Source organism: Aristolochia californica, unplaced genomic scaffold (genome assembly GCF_029961685.1).
Source record: "Aristolochia californica isolate CCGP_79_NKW_82.1479 unplaced genomic scaffold, dmAriCali1.0.hap1 SCAF_10, whole genome shotgun sequence".
NCBI lineage: Eukaryota > Viridiplantae > Streptophyta > Magnoliopsida > Piperales > Aristolochiaceae > Aristolochia > Aristolochia californica.
In genome coordinates this window covers 33,261,681-33,289,471 of record NW_027181771.1, presented here as the reverse complement: position 1 = coordinate 33,289,471, position 27,791 = coordinate 33,261,681, and the positions used below count along the sequence as shown (strand labels likewise).

The 27,791-nt window shown below is 37.9% G+C and overlaps 3 protein-coding genes across 4 annotated transcripts; 2 read left to right on the top strand and 1 right to left on the bottom strand.

Moving 5' to 3' along the window:
- Positions 1–1,802: 1,802 nt before the first annotated feature.
- LOC137942693 (glycosylinositol phosphorylceramide mannosyl transferase 1-like) lies at positions 1,803–6,010 on the bottom strand. The gene is made up of 5 exons (XM_068788426.1): positions 5,519–6,010; positions 3,291–3,687; positions 2,408–2,571; positions 2,228–2,298; positions 1,803–2,148 (listed from the first exon to the last, which is right to left on the bottom strand). The coding sequence occupies exons 1-5, from the start codon at positions 5,707–5,709 to the stop codon at positions 1,988–1,990; spliced, it is 984 nt and encodes a 327-aa protein (XP_068644527.1). The 5' UTR covers positions 5,710–6,010; the 3' UTR covers positions 1,803–1,987.
- A 3,769-nt stretch (positions 6,011–9,779) lies between these two features.
- On the top strand, positions 9,780–11,565 carry LOC137937188 (probable aquaporin PIP1-4). Its single transcript, XM_068782284.1, has 4 exons — positions 9,780–10,162; positions 10,601–10,896; positions 11,012–11,152; positions 11,260–11,565. The coding sequence occupies exons 1-4, from the start codon at positions 9,832–9,834 to the stop codon at positions 11,350–11,352; spliced, it is 861 nt and encodes a 286-aa protein (XP_068638385.1). The 5' UTR covers positions 9,780–9,831; the 3' UTR covers positions 11,353–11,565.
- A 5,227-nt stretch (positions 11,566–16,792) lies between these two features.
- Positions 16,793–24,828, top strand: LOC137937172 (succinate dehydrogenase [ubiquinone] flavoprotein subunit, mitochondrial). Of its 2 annotated transcripts, XM_068782275.1 has the most exons (17): positions 16,793–17,033; positions 17,903–18,073; positions 18,216–18,303; positions 18,715–18,861; positions 18,951–19,091; positions 20,077–20,162; positions 20,281–20,373; positions 20,460–20,523; positions 20,705–20,848; positions 21,106–21,293; positions 21,385–21,559; positions 21,659–21,829; positions 22,047–22,116; positions 22,222–22,342; positions 22,426–22,463; positions 24,315–24,463; positions 24,582–24,828. In XM_068782275.1, exons 1-16 carry the CDS (start codon positions 16,935–16,937, stop codon positions 24,415–24,417), a joined length of 1,899 nt encoding a protein of 632 aa, XP_068638376.1. In that variant the 5' UTR covers positions 16,793–16,934; the 3' UTR covers positions 24,418–24,463; positions 24,582–24,828. The 2 variants fall into 2 exon arrangements, with proteins under 2 accessions (XP_068638376.1, XP_068638372.1); XM_068782271.1 differs by having other exon boundaries at positions 24,315–24,828.
- Positions 24,829–27,791: the final 2,963 nt, after the last annotated feature.

Sequence of the window (27,791 nt, the reverse complement as noted above, 5' to 3'; positions counted from 1 at the left end):
TCAATAGCCTTAGTATTGGTCGAATATCAGTGATTTATACAACTACCTTCAAAGATCGAATGTCAGCAAAGTCAGCAAATAAAGCAGAGATGGGCAAGCCATTAAGAAAAGGCAGCAACAAAGACTTCTGGAAGACCATAGCGCACATGAAATGCGTCTCTAAGCACTAAATGCTAGGAAAAAGGTACTCATCAATGTGAACAAATATACGAACCAATAGCTGAAACAGAAAAAAAGGAAATGTAATAGAAGTACTTACTCTTTTACAAATCAGTTCGATCTATCGTACTAGCGTCACTTCTAGGATCTCCAGCTGTTGCTTTGTTCTCGACGTTCTACGATAATTAAACCTGTTATACTGTAAAGCGCCTTTCCGGGAATCGAAAAAGAGAACACGGAAAGAAAATTTTTCAGTCACGACAGCCAACAACATAAACAATATCGAAGACGCCAGAGAAATTTCAAAATTGTGAGGAAGCGCCAACCTGCTTTTAATATACTCAAAGGAGGAAACGATGAAGGTGGATCTAGAGAGCGTAGATAGAGGGGGAGTTTTTCTTTCAAACGTAAAGCAGTGAGCATTAATGTGAGGAGCTCTATGATCGAAGCACCTTGAGATAAAAAAAAAATTCTAACACAACGTCCCGAGATCCGAAAAGTCAAATGCTCGGAGTTCATTGCTTCAAGAGTTAGGAGGGTTTAGGGTTTCTGAGTTGCAGCTGATGCCTGACGGACGCTGCAATAAGCGGCAACGGCTCGTCGACCGTTGCCGCGCGCAAAATATGGCGCGAAATGTGCTCTGGTTGACGGTGGATTAAATTTTTTTTATCACACAAATAAAACCCAATCTGAAGTAATCCGCAGATTGAAGTGAAAGGGATCGGAATGAATTAGTAAGCATTTCCATCATAAGATCAGAGCCATTCGATCAATAAAAATTGAAAAATTAAAAAATTATGTTCTTTTTATTTGGGTAATATGATAGTTATATTTAAATAATGTTATGTATATTTTTTTTCTTTAATAATATTAGCAAACAGACAAATTATGTTTCTTTTAAACCTCTTCTCATAATGAGGTTCTAATAGCAATTTTGTGGAGTCTAATTCAATTTATTATTATTATTATTATTATTATTTTTTATTTTTATTTTTTGGGGCTCAAAGCTGAAATACAAAACAATCTCAATATGCATTTAAAAGTATTTTTAAGTATTAAATAATAATAATAATAAGACGTGCAAAGATGGAAATTGCAGAGTCCGGGCACATGTGCTGGTGGGAGCCTAAACAGGGAAGGAATCCCCCTTCTGTACCTTCACAGCAAGAAGATCGCAGCTTTGAAGATGCCAGCACATGCATTGCCGGCCAAAGAAATTGGCCCACGGTTGGGATATTCGAAAATGGACATGGGAAATTATACTGCTTTAAAAGGTTGACATGTAACTAGGGTGTAAGGGGTTAGGGTTTGACATCTACTGCTTTAAGGTTCTTCTTCTTCCTTTAAAAAAGAAAAAAAATTGCCTCACAGTTTACAACTTGACGGTTTTATTAAGCGGAAGATAGAAATTTTTTGCCTCAGAGTCGTTCTACAGGAAATAATTGTTCTTTTTTTCTCATAGTCTACCCAATTTTGGTTGAAATCTTCCAACTCTTGACTCAAAAATAAGGAGTTCCACCAGCAGAAAGGGCAAAGAAGTTGATCAACAAATAGGAGAAACTTATGGATAAATAATGCAAACAAGATGGCATATGTATACAAGGGTTTGCAAAACATCTCCATCTATTAACAGATTTGGATGCTTACAAAGTTAACAAAAACCTATCTGGAAAAATCAATGATCTACTGCTGCAATGCACATGATGAATTTTGACGAGGCTCTTCATAAATAAATATTATACAAAAGGGAGTAGAATGAACGGCTAAGTTAATTCATAGGGGATTAAAAAAAAAAAAAAACACTCAGTGAACACCAAAATCCAAGATATCACCACAACCAAAGGTTGCGGCTGTCCACCGCCTTTACAGATGTCGATACCAACGGCATATACCCATATAACTCCACAAATTTGTTCACGCATACTGATCTCTGCTCGCTGTGACCTCCCAAACTACTGATTCCAGTGGAGCCAATCTCAAATATCTCACCTGCATCAAGCAAAAGAATAGATAATGATGATTCCTAATCAGGTAGGAGAGCAAGTGGAAAGGACAGTCGGTTATTTACCTTTGACCCATATTGGAGGAGCCCTCGTGGCATTTGCAACAAGGAAAGCCATTGCAATATCTTCACAGTTCCTGCAAAAATCAGGATCTAATACAAATGAAAATGTGACTTCACATATAAAGAAAAATCGGAAAAAAAATAAATGAACAAAGGAAAATAGAAATGCAAAAAATATTTGACCTATTTTTTGTGATATAATCTCGGATAGAGGCTGGCATGTGATTTGTATATAAATCCAGATACTTATTATGGAAAAAGGCTGCCTTGGAGAGAACCATACTATATCTACCCATCCACCACACAGACCACCACCCTCCATACGAGTAAGACTCTGAATTGCTCGTCTGTCAACACAAATTCCATTTTGATCATAATCTTACACTTGGAGACTGGCAATAGCAATCAAATACCATACACAGATGCTTTGGGAATACATTCTTTACCAAGACTAAAAACTTGCAACTCCAAAATCAGGAGAAGAGTTGCTTATGAGTGTTTTTATGTGACTAACAAAAAATTTCAAGTTCATTCAGAATTTTGGAGCAACTCTTCAAGTATATTGCATCATCATGTGACACAGTTGATATTAAGGGGCAAAATAGAATTAAAAGGATATCAGTGAGACTCCACTAAGACATAATCAAGTCACAGAACACCAGGACGGAAACAATTAAGGATTAACAACTGCTTCCAGTTGTGCAATCATTCATAATCCAATTAAAGAAGGACCATCTCTAGGATATCAACCTTACTGTGATTGAAAACCATAGAACCGTATTAATGGTGAGGACATTCTGCCAATATGTGGAAGGTCCCACATCCTTCCATGGGACCCAACTTACACAGATCTTTTTTTCTGTTTTTTCTTTTTTTGAATGAAGGACCCCATGAATCTTGCAGCCATGAAAGTCAAAATTGTTACTTGGGTAGAACAAACTTTCCTCAAACACAACCTTTATCATTAATTTTAAAGCAACTATGACAGTGCACAAATAAGTCCTATTGGACGCCTTCTAAAATAAAGATATAGAAAGGATATTTAGAAGAGAAAATGAAGTGTTACCGATTTATCTAGCCAGTGCATACGAGGCACAAATCCCACCATGGCTGCAGGTGCACTTTGCCAGACTGAGAAAGCAAATTCCAGGGAAGTGCATGGAAATATAACATCATCATCAATTGAAAAGACAGCTTCCGTCTTTAAATCTTGAATCTCCTTGAATCTGTTGTTTAGACTATCTTCCTTATGTATGTCAAACTTCAGTTCAATATGCCTACCACCTCTAGACTTGGACTGTAGAATGTGCCTTTGGACCCTTTTGAGAGAATCAGAGGGTGGACCTGGCTCACTCCACACAATATGTATAGAATCAACACAAAGACAGGTAGAATAATGAGCAATAGATTTCTTCAGAAGATCATTTCGTTTCCATGTGTTAATCACAACAGTAAATCCTGGCCTGTACCAAATAAAAGTGGATTAGCATTTAAACAAACCAAGAAAGCACATACAATAAATCATTAAACAGTCATACTTAAATCAAAGAAGATCATTAACATTCCTAAATCACCAATACTCAGGAAGAAAACTGCGAATTAGCCGTCCCAAAAGGAAATTTTTTAAAAAAAACATTGAGTATAATTGTCTATCAGAAGTAAAGGTTGTTCTATCAAGAGCCAAAGACATGGGATATCACGAAAATGCTGATACAGAAATCAGATAATAAGAAGACCGGATCAGCAGTTCTACCTGGTAAGAGCTCAGAGAAAATTAAACAGAATCATATTTTGTCACCGGCTATTTATGGCTGCTTAAGCTTCAAATATACAGAGTCACTTCATAGTCAAAGGCTATAATGGCTAGAAAAGCTAGAAGAGTTACAATAGTTTCTAGATACAAGTAAAAAAAAAGTATCTTCCTGCTCTAAATAGGTCTATTTTTTAGAAAGTTACTGTCAAGTAGCTGTATGAATTATAGTTACTCTCTAGTTCTAAGTGTTTTAAGACTACCTTGTAGTATTCAAAAAATTTATTATTAAATGGCTTTAAAAAGTGATTAAGTGATCATTGAAAAACCATCTGAACAAGTTGTATGAATTATTTCAGTATTCAAAAAGCCCTTCAGTTTGCTCCTACCATTTTCCTCTTCTTTCTTATTAATTAAACACTGATAAGGCAGTTGTTTCTATTTCAGTATGAAATGAAGTAGAGCAGCTGTCTGATTAATTTACCAGCATACCCTATAATAGGCGTCTGCAGAAGATAAAACAGATAAAAAAAAATTGCAAAGACTGATTTTACACAATCATTCCTCACAACCAAATACTGAAGTTAATCAAGTATCCCTAATGGATAATCACAAATTCTATCTACAGCAAAAACTGAATACAGGGCACGCCCATCCGTAACAAATGTTACCTGACTAGTTTTCTAGACCTTGAGTTTCAAGTATTACTCATTGATATCATATCCATATGCAGTGTGCTCAACTACCTCAACTGGTTTCTATTCTTTCAAATTTCCAAGTTCTAGTCATAGCTTTCGTATCTATTGGAATTATATGCACTAACCTGGTAACCTCTAGTCCTTGACCTCCAGATGTCTCAAAGATAGCTTAAATTCTAAAGCAACTAACCTCATCTATTTTGACCGACTCTCAGCGTATAACTAGAAAGGTCCTCATCATCTGATTCAATAATTTACAAAGATAGTTCCAACAACTCCAACTAACAAGAACAAGTAAGGTTAAGGAATAATAAATCTCTAGAAGCTAAACAGAGGAAGCAACATTAAGAGCAATAAAACAAACAAATATGTAAAGAACGAAGTCCTATAGCTCACACAAAACGACACGTCGATGAGCTATAACTGGTTATTGGCAAAAGTGCACTCTAGCTATTTTAATTATGACATGACGAAAGTGGTTCGACACCCAAACTTTTTGAACAACTCTCCCAAATATTGACCTTATTCAGAGATTTAACATTATCAGCAACCCGGAAATACAATAACAAGCTAAGAACGAATAACTCTTCAAGTGAGCAAGCGGTAAAGAAGTCTCCTGCAAGTTACAGAAAACTACAGAGCTTAAACCTTCAGATCTAGGGTAGTGGTTTAAAAATCGACTTCCGGAGAACAGAAAGCTCCGGCTGTTTCAGAATTACGTCCAATCAAAGAAGGAACTCTCGAGCCGAGGCGGCCGAAAGCGACAGAGCAGGCAAATACAACTTGAAATAAAGTAAATTATAGGGGAAACGGAAAAAAAAAAAAAAGAAGAATTAGCGTGCAGACCTGGGGGGAGAAGATCCAGAGTGGGAGTGACGATGGCGCAATCCCATAAAAGAAGCGGCTCGGCCAGCAATGAGGAAAAAGGTGAAAACGATGCAGCAGGTGAGTAGCAGCTTGATCTTGACAGAGCCGGAGGAGATGAGAAGTTGGCGAAATCTCTGCAGAAACCTGCGGCTAGAAGAGCTCCCTCTCATCAGAGCAGCGGTGATACGTAGCCAACAACGGGATTGGTTCAGCAGGCATTTCTCAGAGGCGGCTTCCGGGACAATGGGATGGCATCGACGAATGCCCCATGGGGACTGGGGAAACGCGAGAGGCAGGAGACGAAGTCGGTTGGTCTGTTCGTTCGTTGGTCTGCTTGTCCCTCTCGTTGGTTTCCGCTCCTAGGAAGAAGACAAGGTCGGCCTGATTCTCCCCATTCTCCGAGTCAAAACCCAAAGCTGAAACAGGACCTCAAACGTACCACGCCCGTCGACCCGACCGACTCTCTGCTATTGTTTTCTTCCTAAGCGACATGGTCGATCGTGGACGACAGGCTTCCCTGACCGTGGAAAACAGGGCAGAAGTAAGGATGTGGGGCCAAGAAAGAAAACGATCCGAACCCGTTCAATTAGATGGGAGGTCAAGGTGGCGTGATCAGTTAACATCGACGCGAAGTACAAACGGAGATACCCGAATCAGTAATAAAATCCGGAAAGCATTTAAGTACGTGGCGTGTTACGGCTTCTTAATCTGAAAAATCAGATTCCAGAAAATGGCAGCTTGATTGGACAACTTTGGTGTTATTCGGAAACGAAAGAGCGGACTTGGTTTGGTCATGCCGCCGTTACGGCCTTTCCCTATTTTCAATACATACACGGTTTTTTCTTCCTTCTTTTCAATATTTTAATTAAGGTCAAGTGTATAATTTTTACTTGAGCTCATTTAGAGTTTAAACTTGAAATAACGTTTGTTAAGTATAACTAAGCTAAACTTGAGATTTTCTAAACTCAACTTGTTTACTCTGTGAGGTGACTCGGTAGTATATATTTTTTTACAAAAATATCATTTATTCTAATTTTTTTCGTCAATTCCCTGTTTAATTGGTTGATAATTGATCTTATTTACCTCAAACCTCAAAGACGATCCATCATTCGGCTCTTTTGGGTACTTCAACATCTAATATTATTGTTTGTCAATGAAATAAATACTATTAATGGAAGTATTTATTTTTTCTTTTAGATCTATTAATCTGGTTATTATACATTACTATGCTCTATTACAAAGTTTTAAAGTATTCAAATCAAACTAAGTTCGAACATATTCAAGTTCGAGCATAACTCGTCTTAATGCCAACCCTAGCGATAAAAACAATTTGACCAAACCCAAAAAGAACCCAAGTTCAAGTTTTCTTCCTCACCCTCATGGAGTTGGGGAAAAAACTTGTACTGAGTTCGAGGTTGGGTTGGGTTTGTACGTGCTTTACCAAACTTGACCCCAACTCTAACCAACCTAATTAACTTATATAGTTTTTAAAATTATAATTATACACTTAAAATAAAAAGAGAAATTTTATAACTTTTTGGAGATATTTTATTATTTTTATTTACTACAATATAATTTTTTTTATATAACTCGCTTTTAAAAAAAATTAACAAATACATAGTGGATCGGGTCATAGGATGAAACAGGGATGGGTTAAAGATACGGGAATGGGGCGGGGTTATAGGGACAGAGATTATTCGGGTTTTTTAATAGTTGGGATTTGGGTCAGGGTTTTAGGTCAGGTTTGGGTTTTTAAAACCCACCCCAACTCTCACCTAACGCGTGACCAGCCCTAAGTTAAAAAGGACATCACTTTAGTAGTAATCATAAGAAAGTATAGAGTTGGTGCCAAAAGGTTTGTGGCGTAAGTGGTGGTTGCCCAATTCTTCTCTAGTGCCAAAATGCCAAAAGGTTTGTGGCCTAAGTGGAGGTTAGGTACCCTTACTCTTGGTTACTCATGTGTCTCCTCTCCTTCTAGCATATTACCTATTTTTCTCTTCTCTCCTCTTCTCGCTTAGTCCAAGCAAAATTGACATAAAAACTCTCTTCCTCTCATAATTAAGGGCTATAAAATGGAATAAAAAGAGGGACATTGGAAATGATACTAACATGTAAATGGATAATAGTTATTCCATGCCCAATTAACTAATTATCCTATTATATATAAATTTGATTCAATAAATTTTTATTTAGGGGAATGTATATTTGAGATAAAATGTGATTAAAGTGTCTTTTTCAAATGATTTTTATTTTTTTAAGAATTTTTTTATTCATTAGAAACATTTTATTCTTTGAATTTTGTGTATCGATTTTATGGAAATCAGTTTTATGGACCATCATTCAAATTGAATTAGAGGAAAATATCATGTAATCAAATAAGGTGGCAAAAATAGTCACTAATAGCGTTGCAAGAAAATTTCGTCCAATTAACGGAGGTACTACATCAAAGACATGTGACATTGTTACCAAAAATACTAAAAACTACCAAAATCCCTACAAAGATTGCACGGTGGAATTTTGTCGCAACTTTGCCAAAACTTTGGAACCGACACTCTAATACAAGATCAAAATTTATCTTTTTAAGTACCGAGTAAAGGTTAGTTGTAAAATTGGATTTAGTCAACCAAGGGACGAAGTTCCTATACATTCATTGGATCATTAAATGCTCAAATTAAGTCCCTGGACGGACATTAGATCAAATAATCAAATGGGAGAAAAAATCTCATACCATCACTTGAAATCAACTTGTAACTTTTCTTTTTTGTTGTACTTATTGAGCTATTTTACGTTAGAAAATTTTAATTTTATATTATTTATTTAACTATTTAATAAGTTGTCAAATAAATTATATATAAAATAGCTGATTCAATCTATATATTGATAATATATACGATAAATACTGATCCAATCCATCGATATACGTTTTTCAGGATGTACACTTGAACTCAGTAAGCTGTGCGCATAGTCTCCAGACTACTCCTCAATGTGCCCTGCCCTGCCCTGCCGGTCTCCATACTCACCAGCTTTCAAACCGAGCTCGTGGTCGTGACATCACCAAGTAATTTGGTCTGACCGTCCCACTGAAATCGCATAAAAGATGGCTCTGGCCGCCCAAAAGTCGGTCGCCGCCAACGGCTGGGATGCTCGCTGATGCCACCCCCTCTGATTCTAAAACTCATGCGACGTTGACACCTCGAGGTCGCAATCGCGTTGCGGAAATACGATATAATCCAGACAAAAAAAAAAAACCATAAAAGTGCGTTGTAATGGGGTTAGTTTAAACCGGAGACTTGGACTTGGCCCATGCCATCATCACTCTTCCTCCATTACTCAAACGAACCTCATCATGTATAGATGATATTGTTTAAATTATCGTCTATTCTTTCCTCCAACAATCACTCACCGGCTCTTATATAAATTACAACTGTGTTATGTAATACGAGCGTCAGGCCTCATCAAAATTGTTCGATTGACATCATTGATCTTATATTAATGGGGTTCAACAAACATCCCTATCGACCATTCACCTAACCAATTTCTCTAGAGAGACCTGCCTATCTTTTATGGCTCATTGTCTCATTCAAATGGCGCCTAGTGATGGCTCGATCCGCTTCCCGGTTCTCCGAGCGGTCTACTACAGTCTGATCACGATATTTTGCTTTCTCGTGATATCTCCGCTCAGTCCGTGACTGGAGGCTCTGTTGGGAATTTGACAGGAAAAAAGAAATTAGCTGGACCGGACGGGCCACTTAATTGCAGAAATTTCCCTTAACAGTAGGTCAGTAGTGTATGTACTTTTTTTTACCGGTAAAAGAAAAGGAATTAGCTGGACCGTACGGATATTACTTCCAATTATATCATTTAGTCTCGCATTTTACCAATGATTTGTTTAATTAGCTTCAATATCTCATTCCAGCTTCTTTTACCTGTTCGAACCGGTCCAGCTCACGAGCACATGTTGTCAAAAAATACGTGTGTTTCTGCCAGCAATCGATGGATGATCTTCAACCACGTGTACGGTTAGTCAACAGAATAAAAATAGTTAATAATTGCTGATCATCAATCATGGACATTTTTTAACACAGAAAAGGAAAATGAAGCCAGGAAATGAATGGACAACGGTGCGTGGTCGGTCGCCACGACGGACACTTGCCGTAAGAAAAACGAGTTCAATAGGCTTGGAGTGGGGGCCGGCTCTTCTGTCGCTCTATCTGCTATATATTTCAGCTTCCTCGCTGCACTTTATCAGTTGAGACTTTAGTCAGAGTGAGGCAGGGAGTTCAGGGAGAAAAATGGAGGGCAAAGAGGAAGATGTTAAGCTCGGAGCGAACAAGTTCTCGGAGAGGCAGCCTCTTGGGACGGCAGCGCAGAGCCAGGACAAGGACTACAAAGAACCTCCACCGGCGCCCTTGTTTGAGCCCGGGGAGTTGAGCTCCTGGTCGTTTTACCGGGCCGGGATCGCCGAGTTCGTGGCGACCTTCCTCTTTTTATACATCACGATTTTGACGGTGATGGGAGTGAAGAGATCGCCCAACTTGTGCGCCAGCGTTGGGATTCAAGGGATTGCCTGGGCTTTCGGGGGTATGATCTTCGCCCTCGTCTACTGCACGGCTGGAATCTCAGGTATTTTTTTTTTCTTCTTGTATATCTGATCTATGGCTGCTTCTTTTTTTCTGTTCTCTTCTTCTTGTATTTTTCTTTTAATTGGTTCACGAAAGAAATTTGCCGCCGTTACCGGGGATATTGGTTTTATCTTTTATACATGCTACAGTACGTTCTTCTTGTTTTGTTTTGTTACTCCACTTCTCTATATGTCTCATTGTCTGTGGAACCAAAATCTGTTCATTTCTTCGTGTTTTTCCTCTGAAAAAAAAACCACCTGATCAAGTCTCAAATTTTCTTCTTTATTTTGTCATATGGAAAGATGATTGGTATTTTCTCCAAAAAAAAAATAAAAAAAAATTCTCTTACGTCTGATAAACTTATGCTTCTCTTTGAATCAAGGAAGATGATTTTTCTCTGTTGTATCAAATGGTATGAGGAGCTGTTTCTTCTGTGCAGGTGGTCACATTAATCCGGCGGTGACATTCGGTCTGCTCCTTGCGCGCAAACTTTCCCTCACTAGGGCCCTCTTCTACATGGTGATGCAGTGCTTGGGTGCCATCTGCGGCGCCGGTGTCGTCAAGGGCTTCCAGAAAGGTCCTTACCAAGCACTCGGAGGTGGTGCCAACACCGTGGCCCATGGCTACACCAAGGGCGACGGCCTCGGAGCTGAGATCGTCGGCACCTTCGTCCTCGTCTACACCGTCTTCTCTGCCACTGATGCCAAGAGGAGCGCTAGAGACTCTCACGTCCCTGTAAGCCTCCTCTCCTCCCTCTGATAACTAATGATCATCAAACTCTTTTAAAGTTTTACTATGAATTCCTGTTTCTGGGCTAATTTGGTGTGTGCTTGATGGTATTGTTTGACAGATCTTGGCTCCTCTTCCCATTGGCTTTGCCGTTTTCCTGGTTCACTTGGCAACTATCCCCATAACCGGAACTGGAATTAACCCAGCAAGGAGTCTCGGTGCCGCCATCATCTACAACAAGGATCATGCCTGGGATGACCACGTATGTTCTCCGTTTCTCCACCTATGTCTTCATTAATTCATTTGAAGTTGGGACGTTGGCCATAGAAAAAAACAACTGATTTTGCGTTCTCTTTTCTGAAATTGCAGTGGATTTTCTGGGTCGGTCCCTTCATTGGAGCATTCCTAGCAGCTGTTTACCACCAGGTCGTGATCCGCGCCATCCCATTCAAGTCCAAGTGATGAAGAAACAAACCCCCATTTGCTTTCCCCTTCGTCAATCATGAAAAGCACTAAAAAAGTGGAATTTGCTCTAGGTTTTCTTTTCTGTTTTTCACCCTTGTGGCCTTGTACGTATTTGGTACGTTCCTGTAGTTGCAGTTTCAGTAAATGTGGGTAGGTTTGGCTGCTTTTTTAATGTGGGCCTCTGTTTTAATGGATGTTCTGAACTGTAAACATCAAATTTCATCAACCCATCCTACTTGGAATAATTTCCTGTGGATAATGTTATTCCTTTCCATTCGATCGATCTCGTCTCTACTACCCTTTTCTGTTTCTCTGACGTGAACCTGGCACCACTCAGCTCTAGCCATCCTTCTGTTGGAACTAGGAATACGAGCCGCGCAGACTGCAGTCTAAGCTGTTTTTACCCTTTCCGGTCTCCAGTCCGATCATAAATTTCATTTATATCATGGCAATGTTACACCTTTCACTTTTAGAACTCTCCGTAGCATTTATAGGTAGAACCCGAATTTACATAAAGTTTGAGTCGAATTTGATTTAAATATTTTTAAGTTGAGGTCGAGTTTTAATATATATATATATATATATATTTTTTTAAATATATTAAATAAATTATATATAAAATTATGTATATATTTTATATAAAATTATTTTTATGTATATAATAATTGTATAAAATTGGACATAATTAATATACATAATACTTGCATAAATACTTTATAAAATCCATAAATTTATCTATACATTTCATAAACATTCCATGAAATTGTTTATACACTCCATACACTTCATAAAATAGTCTAAACACTCCATAAACTGTATAACATTATGAATAAACTTTATACAATAATCAAACATAACAAAATTAAATGAATTATCACTATCAATTTACAATTACCCAAAAAAAACTATAAATCCATTATAAATTTACAAACTATAGTTGTTTCTCTTTATACTAGAAAACAATATACGTCCATGCATGAAAAAAATCTCTACCTATGACAAAAACAAAAAAATAAAATTAGTTATTGTCAGATAAAAAAATACTCTTCCACTACTAGTTACTTAATGTCGTTAAAAATATTAAAATTACCATGATGAGAAAAACATGAAAAATCATGTAGTTAGTAGCATTATCTCTACACTCTTCTTTTCATGCTGTAATCATAAAAAAAAAAAAACTAAATAATATACTAAATAATATCATAATAAATAATTAATCAAAGAAATTCACCTTTTGATTTTTCTTTATACCGTGAAGAACCCGAACCTAATCACTGCCACAAATCAAAGCTTGAACTGTATTTGGTGCCAAGGAAGAACGATATGAGTTTATTACTCTACCACCAACACTAAATGTAGACTCTGAAGCTACTATGGATATGGGAATTACAAGGATGTCTGCTGCCATCTTAGATAATACCTGAAATTTCATATGATTCACTCTCCACCATTCTAAAACATCAAAATCATATTGTGAAGTTCACTCACAACTATATACACCTTCTTCAAGATAAATTTCCAATTTTGACCTTGGTAAATTAACTACATCCACTTGTTTCATATAATTCATTAACTTTGACCAACCAAAACTTGATGAAGGCCTACGACTTGTGGAAACACCCATAGAGCTAGTACTTGAAACAATCTTTTCATTTCTAATATCCACATTATATAAGGATACATATTCATCGTAGATCTCATATAAAGTGCATCGAACTAAATTTTTATTCATTGTAACTTCCTCCTTAAAATATATCTCTGGAAAACACATTTCGATTAACCTTAATTTGACCCTTGGATCCAAAACTGAAGCAACAACCATCAAGAAATTGCATTCACCCCAACACTTCTCAAAATTCTCTTTCATTCTACTAACCATTGTCCTAATGAAAATATTTTCATTTGTATAATAAAAATTCAAAACATCTTTTACCCTATATACCTCACTAAGGTACAAATTAGAAGTAGGGTAATCACTCCCAAAAATTATATTAGTAACTGCATTTAAAACTTCTAGAATCTCACACACCATGTCAACTTTTTTCCCATTCAACAAAACTTGGCAAACAATCATCAGTTGGTTCTCTAACTTTAAATCTTGATAATGCATCTTTGAATTTTAATGCAGAAGACAACATGTCATAAGTGGAGTTCCAACAAGTTGGATAATCAATAACAATCCTCTTTTCACCAAGTTCTAGTTGTTGTACAATTTCAGAAAAAGTGCAAAATCTAGCCTCAGACAGATTTATGAATTTGACACTCTCACACACATTATCAATGATATTCTTAATCTAAACAAGACCATATTGGACTAATAAGTTCAAAATATGAGCACAACAGTGCACATAAAACAACTTTCCACTACAAACCAATTTTTTTTCCTTGAAAAATCTTCTTTCAAAACTCTCATACAGACATCATTATATGCAGCATTATCAACTGAAATACTAAAAACTTTATTTTCAATATCCCACTCCTTCAAACACTTGTAAATAACATCTGCTATATCAACGCCACGAGGAGGAGGAGGAACATGCACAAAACTCAAGACTTGTTTTTGTAGCTTTTAATTACTGTCAATAACATGCCCAGTAATAACCATGTATTCAATCTTTTGATTTTGGGACTTCCAAAGATCCGTGGTAAGACTAATCTTGTTAATCTCTTTTAACAAAATTTTCAATTTCTTTTTCTCTGCCTCATACACCTCCATATACTCCTTCTTAATGGTCTTACGGGATATTTTCTCATAATTCATATTTGTCATCTTCATTACAAAATTAAATCCCTCCTCTTCTACTATCTTGAATGTTCATGCATAAAAATCTAATGAGCAATGAGTACTCTCATTTTAGCTTGATCATAATTTCCTTCAAAATCCATAAAAGGAAGTCCAGATGGACTCTGATCAACATTAGACCCACTCCCACTGGTTGAAAGTTTAAAGTTTTTTGTTTTCTCATTGCCACTTTTCTACTAGTGCAACGTTTCAAATGTCGACTCATATGTATGGTCACTCCACTACTAATAACACTTAAATTGATTTTATAATGAACACATTGAACCTTTTTTGTACCATTAAGTGATACTTCTTTGAATTCCAACCACACATGAGACTTTTTTTGTCTTTTTGAAGTATGGGTAATGTCACCTTCATCCTCATTTATGGTAATTTCATCTGGGTCCACTTCTATGACAGAGGGTAGTGACTCTGGTGGAGTTGAGTCACTATTTATGGCCACACTAGAACTAGTGTTAATTATTGATGCCAATTGAGGACGTGTTGACATTCTTACTTCTACAAAAAAAACAAAATTACAAATTAAAAACATAAAGAAAAGAAAACATGTTATCGTAATTTTAATTCTCTCAAGTTAGGACATATTTTTTGTCTACACAATTGCTTTAAAGAGCATGTTATTGTAATTTTAATTCTCTCAAGTTATTAAAAAAAAAAAAAAACAGAATCAAGTCACAATAGAAGCTACAGAAAAAAGATAAAGACTAAGCATTGTATTTTGGATAAAAAAGTCCACTACTAGATAAAATATAATTAATATGGACACAATCTATGTGAACAGAGATCAATATAAGTAGTGAACTAGCAAAAATAGATGTGCACTGTACATTGAAAATGTTGATATTCCTCATATTGTGACTAGAAGAAGGGCTTTGAGACTTTGTCTACAGGAAAATTGTATAGGATACCAAATGTAGGATAATATATGAATGACGATAGTACCTAATGCAATGCCGAGCAAAGGATGAATGATCATTTTTAGCTTAGACAGATTCTTAAGAGATAACAGAAGTTTTATGCATTTAAAACCAATACCGCTGATAACAATATAGGTTGGAATTGGAAAGTCAAAGTTTAGGTGAGTAATAAGATAATAATCAACTACATGGTCTGCTAAATTCTCTTCATGCTTAACAAAAAACCACATGATAGAAAACATATACGAGATAAACTTATTGATTGAGGAAAAAAAGGTAAAAAAATGATTAAAATGATATATTTAACTTTACCTAGAACATATACAACAAATCCCAGAGTCCTGTCAACCAAAGGCTAACTAGACTTATAGAAGATAAAAATGAAAAAAAAAAAATCAACACCGAAATCGCAGAGGAAGAAAACTTATATAAGATAAAAATGAAAAACAAAAATCAACACCGATATCGCAGAAGAAGAAAACATATAGAAGATAAAAATGAAAAAAAAAAATCAACACCGAAATCGCAGAGGAAGAAAACGTACATAAGATAAAAATGAAAAACAAAAATCAACACCGAAATCGCAGAGGAAGAAAACGTATAGAAGATAAAAATGAAAAAAAAAATCAACACTTACAAAAACAGAGAGTGTTCGCCGTTCGGGGATATCTCCAAAACTTTTCCAAGAATGAAGGAGCACTGCTGAAATTAATCGACGATGCAAAAAAATAAAACATTAAATAAAAATCATACCTCCCGTTGGATCGTTGCTTTCGTTCGTCGGCGAGGAAAAACTTCAGATGAAGAAATCGAAGAGGAAGAAGATAGAAGAGGAAGAAATCGCAGAGGAATAAATCGTAGATGAAAAAATCGAAGTTTGGACAGAGATTGAGGAATCAAAGAGGGAGAGGGAGAACGAGAGATTTGAAGACCAAAATCCCCCGTTTCCCATGAATACCCGTCGACGGACAACGATTGTCGTGAGGAAATCATGCTGAAACGGCATGGAAATGGCAGAGAAGTATGAGTTTCGTAGGCGCAAGATGGAAGGGAAGAGATGGGAGTCGGGACTCTCTCTTTCCCAAAAAAATTCCTAACTCCCCCTTGCCGCTCGTTAAATTAACAAGTCGGCTCGCAAGCCGGCGAGCCGAACCTGGCTCTGTTCGAGTTCGGCTCGTTAATCTAAACGAGCCCAATTCTGATCTCGAGTTCGAGATATAACAAATCGAACCGAGCCGAACTCGAGCCGGCTCACTTCAAAGCCACCCTAAACAAAGTGGATTCGAAATTGTCTTTCACTACAAGGCATAATTTGTATCCATGCACTTCGTATTACCCTCTCACGTCAATCACACGAGCCTCTTATCTATTCTCATTCGATCACTGTAGGGGAGCAAGTCAAAATAGATTAGCGTTTGTAAGAAGGCGAAAGTTAAATGCATTTTAACGATGCTAATATTTATTTTCAATCAGATAAATCTAACTCATTATTTCCTTCACGAGTCTAAATTTTTCTATTTTATTCTATAATTTGATATTTTCTTGTGTTTAAAAAATGAAAATCAAATAAGAGATGAATCCAAGCTCTGATGCCCAACGAGGTTATGACGTGGAGCTAATTGGACGTGCAAACTTAGCCACGTCAGAGTCATGACAGTTCATTAACCACTATAATGTGGCAAGATTACCACGGCTAATTATATGCGTCCCGAAGGTAGCTCTGGTGTTTGTTTTCCTACTTGTTTGTCCGCCATCTCTTCTCACCGCTTTTCCTTCGGAGCAGCTCTCTCCAGCAGTACCGATAGGGAGGCCGGAAAGGTTGATTTCAGATAAGATACTGCAGTCTTCGGAAAACGACGATGTGGCGCTGCCTCTCTCGCGGTCTTCGCCTCTCCTCTTCCTGCAATAGATCCGTCTCAAAGGAGCCTTTGCTTTCCCGATTTCTCTCTACCGATTCGGTATGAATCTTTAATATCTGTCTTGCTTAGTCTATTTTTTTCTTTTTTTTTATAATGTTTCTTTTATTTTTCTCTGAGATCTTTATTGAGGCTGAGTTGGCGATTCCTCGCTTGATATGATTTCTGATTGCCTGTTTACCGGTAGTACGTCTGCAATTCATTTTATCGCCGTAGGGGATCTATCTTTACTCCTTTGCCGGACACCGGTCGGATTAGTATATTTTCTTTGATCCATCTGTCACTAAATTCGAAGTGCAGGCTTTCTCTATCTTTTCTAATTTTAGTTCTGACTTAGTTAACTACGTTTGGATTGCTAGTTTTAATGACAAAAGAGTAATGTGCTGGACTTGTATTTCAATGATTTTTTGGTAAAAATCTGCTGTTGCTATCTGTCAGCTGGTCGTTGTCTATTTTGCTTCGTGTTCTTGGAACACATTCCAAGTTTTGGAGCAACATGTACTGTGGTGTTATCTGAAGTGTTCTCATTGAGTTCTGTTCAATTACCACCCGATATGTGTTTTTTCTGCTTCTCATGATTTCTATGAAAATTGTTCTATTTCCATGGAATTTCCACTTGTGAAGCAGATGAGGTCTTCAGAAACTTGGTTATTGCAGAAATACTCTCACTCTCTGATCTCTGTTTAATGTTTCTGCCTTTTGCTTCTATATGATAGTCTTTTGTTTATTGTATCTAAGTCCAATTGTGGAACTGGTTTGTTCTTGGGGTTGTCACCTTTTTGATTTTACCATTATGCCACATAATTTATTTTTATGGTTTGATCTAGTCCAAAAGATCTTTTTTGTAATTGTGCTTTTCCCATGCGCATATTGTTTTGAAAGTTGAGTTTTATTCAATTTTGCTTTTGCAGGGGGTTGTAGGTAGGTCATCTTACACCATTGTTGATCACACTTATGATGCGGTTGTGGTCGGGGCTGGTGGAGCAGGTCTCAGAGCAGCTATTGGACTTTCAGAACATGGGTTCAACACTGCCTGCATCACGAAGCTCTTCCCAACTCGGTCACATACAGTGGCTGCACAGGTATGAAGACTTTTTTGCAGCATCTTATGGGCCTCTAGTTTCTTTTACAAAGCTTATGATTGACTTTCCCTGAAGGAGAACCAGGATATTAGCTTTCAAAAACTTTTTGCTCCTTAGTAATATGCCCTTGGATTCTTTGCAGGGTGGCATCAATGCAGCTCTGGGAAACATGACTGAAGATGACTGGAGGTGGCACATGTATGACACAGTTAAAGGAAGTGATTGGTTAGGTAAGTTTCACCGGGCATTTTCGGTTATCATTTGTTCTTGAATCCTGGAATTGCAATTCTGAATTTGCATCTGCATCTTTATGAAGTTCAGATCTGCCTATCTTTGACTTTCTTGTTACTTAACCCCTAAGTTCCTCACTGTTATTATTATTATTATTATTATTATTATTTTTGGAAAAATTTTAGAATTTCATTGAGAAATGAAGATACAGAACAATACAAAAGAGCCTAGCAAACTAAAGGCCCTAAAACTCTGTAACTTCAATTGAACCTGGTTTTATGGTATTTTAAACTGTTAATGTGCCATAGAATTATGATGATATAAAATCTCTATTAAAAAACCTACTTGCAAATGCTGATGCTTAAAATATTTCTTGGTTTTCTCAACATATGGATTATCATGTTTGCTAGGTGATCAAGACGCTATCCAGTACATGTGTCGAGAGGCACCAAAGGCAGTGATAGAGCTAGAAAATTATGGGTTACCATTTTCTCGGACTGAAGATGGTAAAATATACCAACGTGCTTTTGGTGGTCAAAGCCTGAATTTTGGAAAGGGTATAGACTCAAGACATGATTTAAGGGTTTTGTATGTGCTTTAGTTGAGTAATATTGTCTGATGCATAGGTTTTGTCTCCAATTTGTAGGTGGCCAGGCTTATCGTTGTGCTTGTGCAGCTGATCGAACTGGCCATGCTCTATTGCACACTCTTTATGGTCAGGCGATGAAACACAATACACAGTTTTTTGTCGAGTACTTCGCCTTGGATCTTATCATGGATAGTGATGGTAAGTTGTTTCGTGAACAGGAACATGTCTCCCTGCATAGTGGAACTTTTATTATTATCTCTTTTTGATCAGGTCATCTCTTTTGAGGCATAAAATTTGACATCAAGGGATTTATATGGTGCTTTTGGCATATGACTTCAAAGTCAGCTATCTTAAGCCTTCACATTCATTGAGATCTTTTTAAACCTTATAGCAGCATCTTTGTCGGTATTCTTTGGTGTGGGCTTAGCCCCTACTATCTCTGCTTTAGCCGGAGTTACGGGTTTGACTGGTGATGCTTCCTTGGGCTTTGCAAGGGGATTCATCGCTTGCCTGACCAAGGGCTTCAAAGGTTTCCGCATAGGAGCTGGTGGCTTGTACATCTGAGGTCGTGTCACCTTCAGGTCTTCCCCATCTGTAGCCCTGGAGCTCCCCTTCGGCTTAGCTCAGAAATGGTCTGGCAGTACATAAGCCAAGCAACAAGCTCGCTCTAAGGGTGGCCAATGTGATCAACCTTCTCTGCTCCCAGATTGCCAATGATTTTTTCTTATCCGATCTTAGAATGGGGTTTCTGAGTCTGTAGACATCTTTGAGGTGGCATCTGTTAATGTTTGGAAAGTAGAACAATCTGAACAAGGCAAACATCATCTTATGCTGAGTATTTCTTTGATTTTGAGGGCATAGTCTTGTAGAGAAATTTTATATTTAATGAAGATAGACATGCAAATATGTGAAAATAACCCTAAATGTAACCAGACTTGCACAAAATGGCTGTGGGTGAATGGAATTTTATTATCTATTCTTATGAGAAAGAATATTCCAACTCCAAAGTGGGCCAATGAATTTGATGGAGAAAGAAGTAGTTATCTGGTTGTGGTAGGTCATATAAGGACCACCATACATTACTTTTGCAAGAGATGATTATATGTGTGCATCAGCTTTTACAGATGTCAGGGTTTGAGACCAGACTTTTTTGTCATGTTCTTATCTTTTGTGCATGATACAGGTGCCTGTCAAGGTGTGATTGCACTAAATATGGAAGATGGGACAATTCACCGGTTCCGCGCTGCTTCTACAATTTTGGCCACAGGGGTACAAATTTTTTGTGTTTTTGGATCACAAATGTCTTACCATGTATACATATATGATTATTAATGAAAATTCTACGTTCTACTTCTTTTGAACTTCTGGATATCATATCACCTGTTAGGGTTATGGTAGGACATACTTCTCTGCAACTTCAGCTCATACCTGTACTGGTGATGGCAATGCAATGGTGGCACGTGCTGGCATACCTCTTGAGGTATCTGTATATTCAAAGTCAGTATTGAAGTTGTTTGAACTCATTCATGCATCTTACTATATTTTGGTGTTGTATCTATTTTGTAGGATCTAGAGTTTGTTCAGTTTCATCCAACGGGTATATATGGTGCTGGATGCCTTATTACTGAAGGTTGATATTTTTTTGGTCCTAGAAGTTTTCTATTCTCTGTATTTTGAGCAGATAGCTAGGGAGCCCAAAACCTCATTCAGATTTAATGTGCAACTTCCTGAACTTTTTGTTTTTACTGGTTTATGTGGATGCAATGCTCTTACTGTTTGACTTCTGTTCCTGTTTCATGTGCGCTGTGTAGGGTCCCGAGGTGAAGGTGGTATTCTCAGAAACAGTGAAGGTGAACGGTTTATGGAACGATATGCCCCAACAGCAAAGGATCTTGCATCACGAGATGTTGTTTCAAGATCAATGACAATGGAGATCCGTGAAGGTCGCGGTGTAGGTATTATTCCATCTACTTCCCTTGTACTTGGACAATGAGATTACAAATGAAGACATATTTCAGTTTAAGAGCTCCCAGTTGTCATATTTTTGACACTGTATTTTACATGTAGATCCTAACTATCTAGAATGAGCTTAGCCTCTTGATTATATTCTGGGATCTCAAAATGATTAAAGTGCCGTATTCCTTTTTCATTGAATTTCTTTTTTGTATTTTAGAGTAGTCAGCAAGTTAAGTGTTATCTTGTCTTTCAACAGGACCTCTGAAGGACCACATATATCTCCACTTGAATCACTTACCCCCAGAAGTGCTTAAGGAGAGACTTCCTGGCATCTCCGAAACTGCTGCTATTTTCGCTGGTGTAGATGTTACAAAGGAGCCCATTCCTGTTCTGCCCACAGTACACTATAATATGGGTGGCATACCCACAAACTACCACGGGGAGGTAAATGAAGCACCAACAAGGGGATTGATGTTGGTGTTGATTTTGCTTTCTACTTACTGCTTTCCTTATTGTTGCCTTTTTTGGTTGTCAGGTTGTTCATATTAAAGGTGATGATCCAGATGCCTTGGTTCCAGGATTAATGGCCGCTGGAGAAGCAGCTTGTGCATCAGTTCATGGAGCTAATCGACTTGGTGCAAATTCCCTTCTTGACATTGTTGTTTTTGGCCGAGCTTGTGCCAATAGGATTGCAGAGATTAATAAGCCTGGTATAATCCTCTTTTACTCTTTTAAATTCTTTAAAAATTCTCTGTAACATGGTGACTAACTGTGTGGAATGACTATTTTCAACTTAAATGTTTTTATAGGAGCAAAACAAAAACCTCTGGCAAGTGATGCTGGGGAAAAGACAATTGCATGGCTTGATAGACTGAGGAACAAAAATGGTTCACTGCCTACTTCAAAAATACGTGTCAGCATGCAACGAGTCATGCAGAATAATGCAGCTGTATTTCGGACTCAAGAAACCTTAGAAGAGGGTAAGTAGTCTTTCTTCCAAGTGTCTTATCTGCCTCCACTATTAATAAAAATTCATTTGGGACTTGTGAATTTCATGGTTATTTTTGGTTTTATCCTCTTGAATATTTATTTTGTTCCATCATAAAAGTTTGAAGGGAGCTCAACCTAAGAAAATGACATTTGTTTAAGTTCCCTACTCTACTTTTTCTTGATTGTATAGCACATTTCGCATTTCAGGGTGTAAGTTGATAGACAAAGTTTGGGAGAGCTTTGATGATGTAAAGTTGAGTGATCGAAGTCTGATATGGTAAAACATATTGCTTGTGGTAGTGGTTTTTTAATGATTTGTCATCCAAATTCGCACATGCAACTCTTTTTGCGGATAATGTGTTCTTTTTAACCTTTGATGCAGGAATTCTGACTTGATAGAAACCATAGAACTGGAAAACCTTTTGATAAATGCATGCATTACTATGCATTCTGCAGAGGCTAGAAAAGAGAGCAGAGGAGCACATGCTCGTGAAGATTTTACAGTGAGAATCCGTGTCTGTTAGAAACTTTCAAGATTTTAGTCACCTTCGTTTTGATTCGATGTTTATATTGCCCTTTTTTGCAGAAACGGGATGATGAAAATTGGATGAAACATACATTGGGGTTACACTCTCTCTCTCTCTCTCTCTCTCACACGAACACACATTTGACACATACTCAATGATCATTTCTATCACTATGGTTTACAGTTATATCAATGTGAAGCATGTTTTGATCATTCAAAACTATTGTAGTTGGGTCCTGGTTGCCTTACACATGCATTTGCAGATATTTTTCTTTTTTAAGCACTAAAGCAGGTGTTACATTGTTTATGTGTTTAATAGTTCTTTTATTAAAAAAGTGATACAGTCATTTGATGAACGGGAGTTTTTTAAGGAGGATAGACACAAGGAAAATTGGAGATGCTATTGGCACTTCTTAGAGCATGGACCCAAAAAAACTATCTAGGATGGATGAATGCCCTTGATCTTGAAACAACTTGCCCTGCCCTACGACGGTGACAGCGGCAGCTGGGGGAGTTCTACGCTTAGCCCAGCTGATGGTGATTGCCAAGTCCCTTTCGATCAAGAGAGGCATAGTGAAGTGACCAGAATTTTTTGAAGTCACGGATACTATTAACTCTCTTTATTCATGGAATCATCTTGACATTGGGGACAGAAGACAAGACAGACCTTACTGATGTAGTCCTTTATAATGCCATCTCTGCCTGTAGGTCCAGGATTTTATGGACCTGCTGTCAAAGTTCATCTTGAGAAAGGAACACAGCTTGGGGTTATCGATAGTGTATCTTGACAGATTGATCACAGACCTCCAAGTCTCTCTAAACATGGAATTGGGAAAGTGGCTAAGCTCAAGGAGCTTGTTGGCCCAGAAAAGGATGTTGTGCCTCACATTTTTATGAAATCACCAACCTTTGACCACAAAGGTTCTCCGTTTTCTTTCCTTCCAGGCACACCAAGATGTAACTGCATTAGTTAGGCACCATATTTTCTTGCCTGTTGTCTCTAAGAGGACAGCCATTGACTGCTCAAGAAGAGTTGAGACAGATAATCGCTAACAAAGTTGAGATCAACCTTGCAAAAGAATGCACTCAATAGTTGCTGTATGAAATGACTGTAGAGAATGAGATGCTCCACCATCTCAATTGGTTCATTATGAAGTCCGGAAGTTTCCATTGGGTTGCAACTTCTCTAAAGTTGATTGATAGTGAGGATCATATATCATCACTGCACATGAAACAAAATGAGCAATCTTGGAGGGGTTCAGAATGACCCAAGATATTGGCCAATATTGGCTTGGTAGAAGGGTCAAAGGCACAGAGACATACTACGAGCTGGCTATATATGATGTATAAGAGCTTGTCCTCCAAATCATTATGTCATTTCCTGCTTCCATGACAGCAGAGTACAAATTTCATAAGCTGCTTCTTTAGAGAGGAAATACTTCAACTTATGATCCCAAGGATCAGGCACTATTTACCATATGGTATGCACTGAGGTCCAAATTTGAGGGCGTGAGTGAGTCTAAAGGTTAATGGGGAAGCCTAAGGAAGGGTGTTCCCAGCTATCCAAATATCCAGATTAAATTTGGTGAGGTTGCCATCATGGCTGGGGTGAGTCCCAAAGAAAGCCATCAGTTTTCAATGCATCTATACTTGGTTGTGATGATATTTCTCAACCTCCATCTAATTTACTTATTGATTCCTAAAATATGAGGAAGTGCCTCTCCAATAGAACCTCCTTTCTCTCAATGGCTTCAATGTGGCTTCCAGCAGAAACCGGGCAGGAAATTTAGGATAGAAAATAAAAGTATCTTTTTTCAATTTGTTACCTCTAAAGAACATAAAATTTGAATATTATGAGCTTAGTTTTCTTGCAGAACTTGTTTTTTGCCTTCTTTCCTCTCTCTCCCACGCTCACTTTCTAAGAGTCTCTGTGCTGTTTTGTTTCTTAGGTACTGGAATAATGGGGCAGTACGGCTTGATTATAGACCCGTCCACATGAATACATTGGATGATGAAATTGAGTCATTCCCACCAAAAGCACGTGTTTACTGATAGAGATAACTGAAGGTTACGTTATCACTGGAGAAGCATCAATAAAGTAATGACACTTGCTTTGGTGAATGATGTTACTGCATGTTCTTCTTATCTCCAATAATGATCAATTTTAGAAGGACAGTTTTGAATAATTTTATGTCCTCTCTGTCCGTGCGTTTCAGATTTTGTTTTCTCCATAATTATGGAGACACATTATAGAAGGTGATTCAGCTACCTCATCTCTTGTATGTCCATGCATACTGATCCTCATGGAGATTGGGTTACATATAGATGAAAACTCAGCCATATCTCTATCTTGGAAAATACAAAGGATTCATGTACTACAGTCATTGTAAAAGAGATCTGGAGTCACTTCCCTTGTACATTTTAATATTCACTAATTTAAAGCTATTTAACATGTTCGACAAACTAATGTAAAGAGAGTTGCAGGTCTTATCTAGCTTTGGCATCAGTGGTGACCGTGTCATGAGAAATAAATGGACACATCAGACCATGGAACTTAGTCTCACAGTTTTCAATTTCTAAACCAATCATCCAAGCCCTTGAGATTCACGGGCACAATTAGCAATGTTACTGATGATGAGAAGCCAATTTCTCTGTTCTTCTTTTTATTATCCAGTATGCGCAATCAAGCAGTAGTTTGCGTTCTCTGTGTCTTCATGCATGCGTCTGCTAATAGGAATCAGGAACTTGAAAAATGCTACTGCAACTGTAAGGAACTGTGGGTTCTTCTGTTGGCATCTGCTTAATAACATTCATTTCTCCATCTGTAAACGATCCTTCTGTGATCATTACGTTTTTTGCTCATATGATATGCGTATCGAGCAGATGCCAACTATGCGACGGTGACCGAGCCTTGCTGAAATATAAGCAGTCATTCCTATTTTCCGAAATTTGTTAATTATTTTTCTAAATGTTTAAGAGGAAGTTAACGTAAGAGAAATGGGGCAGTTTCAAATCGAATGTCTTCAAATCCAACAAAAAACGTATTGACAATTACTGAACTTGATTCCATCTCAATTTTGAGCTGTTCAAAGAGGAAGCTATGAGGGAGCAAACAATTGATCATTAGTACTAACTTTGCTGCACAAGAGTGGTTACAGCTCCTTCATAGTGTGTGAACACAAGGATTTTTCCATGGCTTGCATCTTCGCAGGCTTTTTATTGGCCTTTACAGTATTGTGCCCTTATTCAGTGATTGTGGTGGCCTTATGTGGAATTCCTGCCACCACGGTCTTGTGGACCTTAGGGGGCCAATGAAAATGTTGCCAAATGTTGGCCAACCAATGGTCTCCGTCTCCACAATTTAAAACCCGATAGAGACGGACTTTTCCTTGTTTTGCTGACATTCATCCTGCCTCTTCGGCATTTACGCTGCCGAAAAAATGGGTTGGGACGTTCGCGTGTCTGCGTCAAGCTTTGCAACGAGAGACACAATAATGGATGACTTCATGGCCGCACTGACGCGATCTTTTAGGTTGCTCTGACGTGTAAGATTATTTTAGTCGATTGGTCTCTCTGAGTGTTTGATGAATTTCCGCACTGAATCCACAGAATGCTTCCAACAGCTACGAAATCTATCGAACAGACAAACTCGCAGTGTGATGCCAGGCGATCTTCCGTGTTATGTCTTCAATTCAATGTCAATGCTATTTAAAAGCTCGGAGCGGAAAAACCAGTTTTGCGATGGGCTGCGGTTACTTGCTCTGCAGACTTCAACCTGGAATTTTTTGGCACTCAACATGGGTTTGTCGCAGCAGATTCTAGGTGGTTGTGGCGTGTCAGCTGCTACCTTCTCGTTTTTACATTCGAACCGATTTGGATCCTATTTTTCGAGTCGGATAAGGTAAATCGGACAGAACCAGAGGGGAAAAGACTTACCAATCGTAGAAGTCGTGAATAATTACTGGAGGGAGATAAAAATACTGAACAACTTTTGAAAGAAGAAAGTGGCATTGAGCAAATATCAGATTTCTTCGATCAAGGGGTGTAAGTGCGACCATGATTATCCGTCCCCCTCCTCTTCTCTCTCTGTCTCCCCTTCTCTTCTTGTTGACAGAGGAAGGAGAGAACCTCCTCTCATCCATGGCCAATGCCTGTGAAAATATCACAACCTATGGGCCAAACTAGACATTACGATGTGATGTTCAATAGTTGATAGATTGTTAAAGAATTAATGGTTGATATTTAATGGGGAGCCACCCATCACATCTCATGCGATGATCCCTTACCAGGCTCTCCTGTTTGAAACGGGAGCTAACACAACGGACGGAATAAAGGGAGGCCACCATAGAAATCGATCGCATCGTTCCTGCAAGTCATTGCATGCATCGAACAGCTCGATCATGTCGTCGAGATACTCATTCCCATTCAGCTTTCCCTTAAAAAATTTGGGAGCCTGGTGATGTGATTTGCTCTAGAATGAAATAGGATTATTGAAGCTTCCTCTCGTCTTTTTTCATAAAAAATTTATATGAATGAGTAACCATTTTTAGCAAAATTATAAGGTGCCAGTATTAAATTAGGTCTAGAGATAAATCAGCAAAAATTCTAATTCGGCAAAGTGACAAAAACCAGTAAAAAAGGCAATAATATCAAGGTTTGTGAGACGAGACTGGGAAGAAAAGAAAAACCAAAGCTGCCCAAAAGAGAAGATTGAACTGAATGATCGAACTCAGAAAGACCTAAACTTCAATCAGGTTGTCTCAGTATAAGCGTCTAAAGTCAAGTATTTCACGTGAAGTTGCCAAGTCAATGACTCTTCTTAACAAACTCAGCAGGTCCAGACTTCCTACCTGTTTGTAGCAGCTATTTAATGGAAGCTGCTTCTATTCCTAAACTTTGAATGTATAACTGGGTAAAATTACTTAATACCTAATTAAGTAAGAATGGTTTGTTTTCTTTTCATTTCATAGATGATGAAAAAAAAATCCTGTAAATGATAAGATTAACACACTGATCATCTTTAATGAGATTATAAAACCCTTTCTCACATTGAATATTTGATTCCTCTGTTTTGGCAAAACAATGGAGAAAAACACAGAGAAAAGACTGAAGCAGACTCGTCTTCGTCTCCAGTTTATTTTGCAGCAAACTGGTTTAATCTGCATTAATGAAGTAATAGAAACTTGAAAAACAATAATCGCTGCTGCGGAAGTTAGGTGAAGCCAAGCACAAGCCATATTCGCGCCTTGGTATAACTGAAACGAGGTCAAGAAGCCATTAAAAGAAGCACGTACACGACGATTACGAACCAACAGACGAAGGTCTTCGTCATTTTGAATCGACAAGGAAGGCCGTGACTGTGAGCAATCACTTCCAACTCCTAACCATGTCCCCATTGTCCTGTGTCTCCACCCCGACCTTATTCG